General features: G+C 51.2%; 1 protein-coding gene across 1 annotated transcript in view; it reads left to right on the top strand.

Moving 5' to 3' along the window:
• The window catches only part of EPN2 (epsin 2), a 62,613-nt gene extending 51,910 nt beyond the window's left edge, over positions 1 to 10,703 (top strand). The window contains exons 8-11 of the mRNA XM_011955012.1: positions 2,414 to 2,590; positions 3,268 to 3,354; positions 5,850 to 6,065; positions 7,918 to 10,703. Coding sequence (XP_011810402.1) covers positions 2,414 to 2,590; positions 3,268 to 3,354; positions 5,850 to 6,065; positions 7,918 to 8,216 — 779 coding nt within the window. The 3' untranslated portion in view covers positions 8,217 to 10,703. The remainder of the gene's footprint in view (positions 1 to 2,413; positions 2,591 to 3,267; positions 3,355 to 5,849; positions 6,066 to 7,917) is intronic.
• The last annotated feature ends 201 nt before the right edge of the window (positions 10,704 to 10,904 follow it).

Consider the following 10,904-nt stretch of genomic DNA (forward strand, 5'->3'; position numbering starts at 1 on the left):
GTAGAGACGGGGTTTCACCGTGTTCTCCAGGATGGTCTCGATCTCCTGACCTTGTGATCCGCCCGCCTTGGCCTCCCAAAGTGCTGGGATTACAGACATGAGCCACTGCACCTGGCCCCTTGCACATTCTTAATTATCCTCACAAACACTGATGAGAATTCTTGATATCTGATACAGCAAATCACAATCTTGTTTTGGCTATTCTTGGCCCTCTGCTCTGCTGTAGTCATCTTAAAATCATCAAGTTAAAAAACAAAAGTTGGCCGAGGCTGAGGCAGGAGAATGGCGTGAACCTGGGAGGTGGAACTTGCAGTGAGCTGAGATCACGCCACTGCACTCCAGCCTGGGCAACAGAGCAAGACTCTGTCTCAAAAAAAAAAAAAAAAAAAGTGCAAGGATGGAAATAAATAAATGTAGGGAGCCCAGTAATAAGCCCACGAAGACTTGACTTACGACAGAGGAGGCCCTGCATACCATGACATGAGGAGTGGATGGACTCTAGTCCATGCTGCCGGGATGAGTCAAGAAGAAAGTAACCATAAGGGACAGTCGGTAAAAGACTCAAATCAGCACCTCATAGGAGAGGAATCATGAGTGACCCATGAGTATATGAAAAGATGCACAGCTTCATTAAAGAACAGAGAAATGCAAATCAAAACCACAATCAAATAACTTTTCAGCCCACCAGATTGGCACACGTGGGAAAGTAAGCTAATACTAAGCATCAGAGGTTATGAGACAACAACTGGGGCAGCAAGACTGTTACCCACTGCTGGACGGAACATAAACTTGTGCCAGCACGTGGAAATACTTGTAGCATTCCTCAGTGAAGGCAGAGGTACCCATGACCCAGCAACTTGTGTATACATGTGAACAAGAACAAGCAGCAAAACCAAATGAGTATCCTTCAACAGAGGAATCATGACTTTTTTTTTCATAGAATGGAACAAAACAAATTCCAGCTCCACCTCAACACAGATGACTCTCAAAATGTGGAGTGAACAAAGCCAGCCACAAAGGAATGTGTACAGTATGCTTCTATTCATATAAAGTTCGGAAAATAGGGACCTGACATGGTGGCTCACCCCTGTAATCCTAGCATTTTGGAAGACTGAGGCAGCAGGATCGCTTGAGCCCAGGAGTTTGAGACCAGACTGGGCAACACAGTGATACCCCATCTCGACAAAAATTAGAAAAAAAATTTGCTGGGCGTGGTGACATGCCTGTAGACCCAGCTACTTGGGAGGTGGCGGTGGGAGGATCACTTGAGCATGGGAGGTGGAGGCACAGTGAGATGGAGGCACAGTGAACTGTGATTGTGCCACTGCACTCTGGCCTGGGTGACAAGAGTGAGACCCTATCTGATAAATAAATGAAAACACACACATACATATACATAATATACATGTGTGGTGTGTATGTATTCAGAAAATAGGCACAACTAACTAAAGGTATTCCTACAAGATAAACTAGAAGGAAAAGCAAGAGAAAGCCTAATAGTTCACAATGATTGGGATAGGAATGTCATTGGGGAGGCACTTTCTGGTCCCTGTGAGGCAGCAGTGGTGTCTGAACACTTGCAGTGCTCCACAAGAAGGAAGGGGATGTGGGTTTTATTTTATGTGTATTCATATATACACAAATCATAAATGAAAGATGCACATCACAGCACTGACACTTAACATTAGATGCACTCAGATGTTTTAGAATCTTTTTTTGTGTGTGTTTTCTCTTTTTTTTTTTTGGTAGGTTTTTTTTAAAACTTTTTTTCTCTGTTCTTTTTTGTAAAGCCAGTTGTGACCCACTAAATTGATTTTGTCGCTCCCTGTTTGAAAGTGTTTTATTGCTTAAGTTGAGTGGTAAGTATGTAGCTGTTTGTTTTATTCCTTTTTATACAGGACTCATCCATTTTATGTACGCTTCTGTCAGAAAGCAGAAACCACTCAAAGCACGTGGGGAGAGCATGCCTCTGTGCCTCTAGAGAGCCTGGGCTGAGCTGGGAGGGCTGCCTGGGGTCCCTTGTCTGGGGAGGGAGCCTGGATTCTGTGGGGAGATAGGTTTGTTTCAGATAGTCCATTGAAGCGGGGTTGAGCTCAGGAGCCCTTTGCAAGCCCCCTGTATGGTGGGGAGCTTGGAGAAGACCTCTTTCAGCTGCTTCCTCTGGTCAGTACTGGAGGACAGGGAGTGGCTATCCTGGGACATCCTGGCCTAGCATGCTCTCTTCCCAGGGTTGTTGGCCCTGGGCCCCAGCTGTGTCCCTCTTTGCTGGCATGGGACAGTACCCTTTTGATGGCTGTCTCTCCTGGCACAGGGCACAGACCCTGGTGTGGCCGGCAGTATCCTTTTCCCTCCTCACCCCAGCTGCCCAGACCCTCTGCAGGCATTTCTGAGCCCTGACCTTGCCTTCCAACAGGTACCAAGCCAGCTGCCTCTGTTGACCCATGGGGGGTGCCCACTGGAGCCAGCACACAGTCTGTCCCCAAGAACTCAGACCCCTGGGCAGCTTCACAGCAGCCTGCCTCCAGTGCCGGGAAAACAGCTTCTGACGCATGGGGTGCAGTCTCCACCACCAAGCCCGTGTCTGCCTCTGGTGAGCCCCTCACTCACCCACCTTTCTGCCTGGCCTCTGAGAGCCCCTGAGCCCTGCAGCCGCTCCTGGCTCCTAGGCATCAGCCCTGTTACTTTGCTTGCATTTGCTCCCCTCCTCCCCCTTAACCTTCGTTCCTGATCCCCAGATCCCAGGCACCCCAGTGTGACAGTGAATGAGTGCAAGCGAGTTCCCAGGTTTTGTGCACTGGTACCTCCCTCCAAATTGAGGGGGCTTCTGATGGGGTGTTGAGAGAGGAGACTGCCCTGGGCCCACAGCCTGTGGGTCCTGTCCTCACCCCTGGGGCACTGGGCAGGCTGGCCTCTGGGCAGTCCTTCTGGTGCCTTCCTACAGACCCTCATCCAAGCAACCAGACCCAGCTTGATGTGCCTCCACCACTGCCATCACCCCTTTCCCTTTTGGGGTGGGGGTGGTAGAAGCACTAGCAGGTGGGCATCCCACACCCTGTCCTGGGAGGCCGGGCTCCCTGTCTTCCCTCCCAGCGCACTGGTGACCCGATCCTGTCTTGCCTCTTTGGCTCTCAGAATTCTCCTCCATGAGGCAGGGTAAGCGGGGAGAGGCCCCTGTTGCCAGCCCATCCTGAGGGTGTGCACTGGGCAGTGGAGTTGCCACGAAGTCCTGTGAGGTGCTCCCAGTCACTGGCCTCTATGTCCACCCAGGGTCCTTTGAGCTCTTCAGTAATCTGAATGGTACAATTAAAGATGACTTTTCTGAATTTGACAACCTTCGGACTTCAAAAAGAACAGGTATGTACAGGTGATGGTGGTTTCTGTAATCCTTTGTGCATTTGACCAGCTCAGTTATTGCAGAAATAATAGTTTTCAAAACCCTTCAACTTTCTGCATGTTCTTTGTATTTTGATCTTGGGAGCCTGAAGCTTCTCATTCTAAGAATTCGTACATCAATAGTTAAAAATCACAAGGTGGAGTCCCCCAGAACTGTGTTTCCAGGTTAGGAAGCCCCAAGACTTCGTGCAGATTCCACAGCCCCAGCCTCCCCAGCTCACAGTGGGCCTCACGTCCGGCCTGATCCAGCATTTCCATTCACCTTCCTCCTGCTAACTTCCACTCCTCAGAGGGCCTCCTTTTCCCAGACAACAACCTTTGGGCATCAGTGGGGCCAGCCTCTGCCCTGTGTTGTCACCTCTCAGGTGACAGCTCCAGCCCAGCAGACCCACAGTCCAGTCTCCAGACCTCTTTTCCTTCCCTGTGTGCCCCTGGGATGGAAGGGTATCAGGTGAATGCAGAAGGAAGGGGCGTGTGGGCCAAGGTGGGCCTGGAGGCTGGACGGAGAAGGCCTGGGATGCATTCTTCATACCCTATTTAAATGCCCTGGGGTGTGGCAGCTTCTGTCCATCTCTGGGCCACAGCTCCCAGCCATGCATGGCAACGTCTCTCTTTTTTCTTTCCTCTCGGCTTCTGCTGCTTGCCCCCACCAGTTTCCCTACCACCTCTCTCCCAGTCTCTTCCTTCTCTCCCTTCTTTTTTAGCCCTCTCTACCAACTGCAGCCACAAGCCTGGCTAGGCCCTGGTGTGAGGTACAAGCAACCTGGCACCCATGACCCCACTTGACCCCCTTGACCTCCTCCAACGCCTCTCAATTCAGGAGCTCCCCGCCGGGAGATGGAGGCAGCTTTGAGAATGTGCTGCTTTTCTGGGTCTTTGCTGCACTGATAAGATTCCATGTGTCTTCTCTGCAGGCCAAAGTATAGCCTAACTTGTCCTTGCCTCCTACTCCATGCCTCAGTGAGAAGGCAGCTTGGCCATTGTTACATGTCAGCTTTTGAAACATTTATCCCCTGCTGGTGCAGTGGCTCACGCCTGCAATCCTGGCACTTTGGGAGGGCCAGCATGGGAGGATTGCTTGAGCCCAGGAGTTTCAGACTAGCCTAGGCAACATAGTGAGACCCCTGTCTCTACAAAAAAATTAAAAAATTAGCCAGATGTGGTCATGTGCACCTGCCTGTGGTCCCAGCTACTCAAGAGGCTAAGGCAGGAGGATCCCCTGAGCCCAGGAGATCGAGACTGCAATGAGCCTTGATCGCCCAGGCTGGAGTGCACTGGCGTTATTGGTTGTTTTTTGTTTTGTTTGTTTTTGAGTCTTCTTTGCTCAGTTCACATTGTCAGATAGAGTTGTCCTTCCCCTTGCCTCAACTTTTATGGAATAACAGATTGAAAACATTTTCTCATGACTTTAAAATTTGTTTTTTTTTTTTTTTTTTTTTTTTGAGACGGAGTCTTGCTCTGTCGCCCGGGCTGGAGTGCAGTGGCCGGATCTCAGCTCACTGCAAGCTCCGCCTCCCGGGTTTACGCCATTCTCCTGCCTCAGCCTCCCAAGTAGCTGGGACTACAGGCGCCCGCCACCTCGCCCGGCTAGTTTTTTGTATTTTTTAGTAGAGACGGGGTTTCACCGTGTTAGCCAGGATGGTGTCGATCTCCTGACCTCGTGATCCGCCCGTCTCGGCCTCCCAAAGTGCTGGGATTACAGGCTTGAGCCACCGCGCCCGGCCTAAAATTTGTTAAAAATACTTTGTTGCTATATAATCTCTCCTTGTATGGCTCAGCAATAATTCATTAATTTGGGGGAGGACACTTTAGGTTGATCTCAAGTTTTGCTACTGTAAATGATGCTGTTGTGAAGCTCTTTGTGCTTACAACCCTGTTCACATTTTACATTATTTGCTTAGACCAGATTCCTAGAAATGGGGTTGCTGAGTGAGAGAATGACTGTTGTTAAGAACTCTTGTACCATGAAGCATCCTGTCATGGCAATCGCTTTCCTACTGGCCTGTGTCACCTCTATGGGCTGAATTTAAAAAAAAAACAATTTGCTTTCTTTTTACTATCAAGAAGTTCATGTTTATTGTGGAAAATTTAGTAAATGGAAAATGTTAAAATAAATAAATAAATAAATAAATTGCCCATGCCTGGCCTCCAACCCAAAATGACATCTTGGTATTCTGGAGGAATGAGCTGTACACACTCTTTTGTAACCTGCTTTTTTTCCACTTAGTATTTTGTTAAGCTTTCTTTGCTCATCATTAGGTATTCTTCTGTCCCTGCATTCAGGTGTTTGGTTATGTGGACACTTGATTTATCTAACCCAGCCCTTGACTGGCTGTGTGTCGTCATGTGGCACTGTCAGGCAGGCATGTTCCCAGGAGGCCATGTTTTGTGTTAAGTACACAGTCTTAGGCTCTCCCTGCCACACTCACCCTGCCATATGTGTCCTTGTCTTGCAGCCGAATCTGTGACCTCTCTGCCATCCCAAAACAATGGAACCACCAGCCCTGACCCCTTTGAGTCTCAACCCCTGACCGTTGCCTCAAGCAAGCCCAGCAGTGCCCGGAAAACACCTGAGTCCTTTCTGGGCCCCAACGCAGCCCTGGTGAACCTGGACTCACTGGTGACCAGGCCCACTCCACCAGCCCAGTCCCTCAACCCTTTCCTGGCACCAGGTAGGCTCTCATCCCAGGCTTCATACAGCTGCCTGCTGTGCCTGAGAATGGGTGTGCAGCAGGCCTCTCAGGGGCTCTTCCCACTGTGTGACAGGGAAGGGGTGGGACTAGCTGGAAACTCTAGATTAGCACACCTCGCCAGGGCTGCCTGGGGTGGGGTGTGGAAGCCGTTGTCAGTTATGTGGGGAGGGTATGGGTAGGAAATAGCTCCTTTCCTCTCAGTTGAGACTGCCAAGCAGAAGCTGTCCCTGACTTGGTGCCCCCCGGTTGTGAGACCCTCAAGGGAGTGTCAGTTCTAAGGCAGGTGGAGTAGGGTGGGCTGCTAGGGCTGAGGAAGAGCCAGGGTTTGATGTGTAGCACACCTCTCTTGGGAAAAATGTAACTTAGCCCTTGGGTACAAGCCTTCTTCCAGGTCCCTCGCTTACACTCCTGGTGCCAGAGTCTGCCCCCTGCCCTCAAAGCTCCACGTTGGCTGCTGGACAAGCCCCCAGCTATTCAATTGGGTATCCAGGGCCATTATGGCCTGGCCCCACTCTCCCCCTCCCTCCCTGTGTGCATGGCACCCCTCAACCTGTACAGCCCTTCCTTAAGCCCAGGCTGTTACACACTCAGTTTCCCCTGCCTGTAATATCCTCCCTCCTCTTCCCCAATGAAAGCATCTTACTCCTCCTTTGACACCCAGCTCAGATGACCCCCCTTCTAGGAAGTCCCCCCAGCCCCCTTCCTCACATGTTTCCCAAGGCCTTGGGCGCCCCCCAGGGCAGGAATGTGTCACCCTCAAGTGTTCAGTCCCTGACTGGCCCCACCATGTAGGGATCTGAGGATCTTGGGCCACCGTCCCTGACAGTACCTTGCAGAGGAGAATGACCACTGAACTTACAGAGGCTGAGGTTGGGGACCCTTGGACAGAAGTGAGGTGTGTGGAGTTCCTGGGTCCTGGCCAACCCTGAGGTCCTACGATGGGTGAGGACATGGCTGCCCCTAGAGGAGGTGGTTCCCTGGGTGGAACTAGATTAGCTTCCAGGCTCCTCAGCCAGCCAGGAGTCTGTGCCTGCCCCAGGAGGCCTTATGCCTCTTCTGCCCAGAGAGCCCTTGAAGGCCCTGCAGGAGCTCTGGTGGTCATCTGTGTCCATCAGCTCTTGGTAGGCACCTGGCTGGAAGCCTGAGGCAGCTTTGTTGGCTGCATACCAGTCGTGGTCCCTGGGGGCTGCAGCCAAGATGGAGGAGGTTTGGGCAGCTCTGCTGGACATACAGGGCCATTCTCCAGGCCACTCAGGGTAGGGCCAGGCTGCCTGGAAGAGTTGGTGCCGGCAGCACACACACTTTTGCAAAGAAAAGGCTTTCTAGTGTGAGGTAAATTCTGGAGACACTGGGAAAGACAAGGCTGCATCAGCTTCTTGAATGCAGGACTTCTAGCCTTCACGATGTCATATGTGGGTCCCTGGGTGCATTGTGGGCACTGCCACATGAGCCACACACTGCCAGTCCCATGTCCCCCTCAGCAAACAGAATGAGGGAGCAGTGGCAGCTGATGGCTGGTGAAGGTGTCCTGGGTGCCAGCCCTGCAGAGGAGCCAGGGTGCCCCGAGATGGCCGTGTTCCTGGCATGGCCTTGTTCAGCTTTGTAACGCTGGACAAATCACTTGGCTTCTCACAGCCTTAATCTCATCCTTAAAGTGCAGATTCATGCAGTCAGCAGATATTTGCTATTGTCTGCCATGGACTCGGCTGGCACCGTCATGGGTTCTGAGGGCACAGCAGGGACCAGAACACCCACATGCAGTCCCTGACCTGAGAGCTCAGAAGGCCGCACCCTGACGGCTCAGCCTCTGCCCCTTCTTCTGTCTCCCCAGGTGCACCTGCCACCTCGGCTCCTGTTAACCCCTTCCAGGTGAACCAGCCCCAGCCGCTGACGCTGAACCAGCTTCGGGGGAGCCCAGTCCTGGGGACCAGCACATCCTTTGGGCCTGGCCCAGGAGTGGAGTCCATGGCTGTGGCCTCGATGACCTCCACGGCCCCACACCCAGCTCTGGGGGCCACTGGTTCCTCTCTGACCCCACTGGGCCCTGCAACGATGAACATGGTGGGCAGTGTGGGTATCCCCCCATCTGCAGCCCAGGCCACCGGCACAACCAACCCTTTCCTTCTCTAGTGCCTGGCTTGGGACCCGCCCAAAGCACCTGTGCTGGAGGATGCCGAGCAGGGACTCTTGTCTGTGGGACGGGATCCAAGAGTTTGGGGATTAGGGGTATTAGGGTTTTTCAGCTCCAGCTTCCTGATGAAAGGGCTGTCTTTACAGCCCCAACCCTCAGACCCTCGCCTTCCAAGGCAGGCCCACTTGGCCTGGCCTGCTCTCACCACCTCCTCCCAAGCACTCAGGTCCTGGCAGGGCCTCTCTGAGGCCTTGGATGAGGAGGTGGAGTCAGCAGTATTGCCCTTGCCCCCAGCCTCAGCCAGAGGGTCTCCAGGACGTTGCCTGTCCCAGGACTTGGGACGGTGGCCTCATCTTTGTCCTCCCCACCCCCAGCCCTAGGGACACCCCAGGCAGTCCTGGGTGTGGACACGATGAAGCACCTGCTCCATAAGACACTGACCTTTTGGGGAAGTGGTTGTGCATATTTTATTTTTCTTTGACTCGTGTGAGTTCAAAGTAAACACCACCACCGTGGACAACTCTTGAATTAAATCCACTAGAGCGAGCTTTAAAACTAATCTGAGCATAACCCCCAACGTGGCTCTATGCTTGTGTACCTTTGCACATATTTTGTTTAGTACAGTTTCATATTTGAGTTTGCAGAATTATCTAATAGTCTTTTTTTGGCTAATATTTTTATAACGTGGTTCTTATTTAACTGTCTAGTTTTGATAGAATTTACCAGGTCTGGCTGAATGAAGATATTGGCACGTGTTATTTTAGTGGTTTAAATCCTCTTATTTATGGTTTTAACTCTAAGAAAATTTTAAAAGGAAGAGATGTTTGGATGACAAAAAAAAATGCCTTATTGAAAAACTAAAGCAAATTCTTTATAGGAAGAACATATGGGAATTTGATTACACATAGATGATGTTTATTTAAAAAAAAAAAAAAACTACAACAGCAACAAAAAATCCTAGCCTCCAGTTGCCTTTTCCTTTCTTTAACTCCTGTTTTTGGTGAATTACTAAACTGATTGACTTTCAGCCTTATTGGCTAGATCCTGAGCGAGAGGCTGTTTTTCTTACTGATATACCAACATCCTGAAAGTTAAAGAAAAAAATCTAATGTATGAATGTGACTCACCAATTTTTATCAACTAATTCCTTTTTTTTATTAAAGGCATGCAGGGATTAACAAGGACTTCTGTTTACAGTGGAAATCTGAAATGGAAGAAACATCTTTAACCTTGTGTGTCTGTGATTCTCCTCTGTCTTAATCCACGCTCAGGCTAAAGATGGGGATAATGTGGAAATGGCAGTTGTCCTGAGGGCATGGAGGTGGGGGTGCTTCTGTGCCCACGGGTCCCTGGACAATAGTCCCTAGGCTAAGACGGGAGTGGGGGGCTAAGGGACCAGGGCTGGCCCTGATCCACCTACCTGCTAACTCCAGACATTATTTTTAAATTGGAGTTCTAAAAATAATTTTCTTGTATTTTGGAGATGAAGAAAAAAGTCATTCACCCGGGACAGATTTTTAACAAACATGCATTAATAGTACCTCCCTCTTCCAAACTCCTGCTGTCCTCACCTCACCCACCACTGTAAAAGTATTATGTCATGCATTAAAGACCAGAAAAAACTTGCTTTTACCCAGGGAAGGGACATTCCCCCAATCCTGTGTCTGGGCAGCTTGCCTGGTGGACGTTTCTGGCCCCTTTTCCACCATGGGAATTTCTCACCTCCAGCTCTAAGGGCAGCCGACCACCTGCCAGCCCCTCTCTGGTTCCAGAAGATCTAACCCTTCGCACTAGCGCAGGAGAGATCTTAAATGGTCTCCGGGCTGCTGGGACATGCAGGCTGTGAGTGAGGACTGCACCCACTCATGCTGTTCCTGAGGCCACCCTCTCCAGTCCCAGGAGCCATGTCTAGAGTTCCTGACCAGCCACCCTCTGCCAGAACTGCAGGCCTGGGGCTGGGCCTTAGGCTCCTGCTGCCATTCGGGTAAGCCGGTGGCTGGTCTCGTCTGCCAGGGGAAGGGTGGGTGGGGAGGTACAGTGGGATGGGAGGCGGGATGCTTGCCCAGAAAGGTGCTTTCCTTCAGATGGTGCAGGGCCTGGGCCAGCCTTACAGGTCAGTAGACCAGACTCGACTACTTGGGGTCAGTGATTCTTTTGTAACAGAAGAGCCCTTCATGACACGACTTTGAGGCCCCAACATGACAGCCACTGGGCCACCAGGACCCAAGAAGACAGCCCCCACCCCATCTTCTGGCACAGGCCATCTCGAGTGCATGTCCCTGTTGCCCACTGCACTGATCATGAAGCCACCGGCCACTGCCACGCATATTGGCGCCTGTGCCATCATGCTCCCTCCTGATGGGCACTGTGGTGGAGGAAGTCACCCAGCTGTTTCTCAGTCCCAGAGGCCGGTGGCTGGTTTTGAACTTGTGTTGACTGTTGATACTTATTTACTGTATAAATATAATTTATCATTTGTACCATGATGCGGTTTCTGGCTGTGTCCTTCTCCCACCTCATCTTCATCAGTCCTGTTCCACTGGAGGGGGGTGGGAGATAAAGGAGCCGATTCCTGTGGAGCTTGGTCTGCAGTCAATGAGGCCACCAGCCTGGTCCTAGTACCCGTGTGAGCTGGGCATTTGGTTGCCCCTGAACCTCAGGGAAAGGGGGTGGGAGGCCTGCCCTTG

This window comes from Colobus angolensis, unplaced genomic scaffold, assembly GCF_000951035.1.
Source record: "Colobus angolensis palliatus isolate OR3802 unplaced genomic scaffold, Cang.pa_1.0 Scaffold392, whole genome shotgun sequence".
Classification (NCBI taxonomy): domain Eukaryota; kingdom Metazoa; phylum Chordata; class Mammalia; order Primates; family Cercopithecidae; genus Colobus; species Colobus angolensis.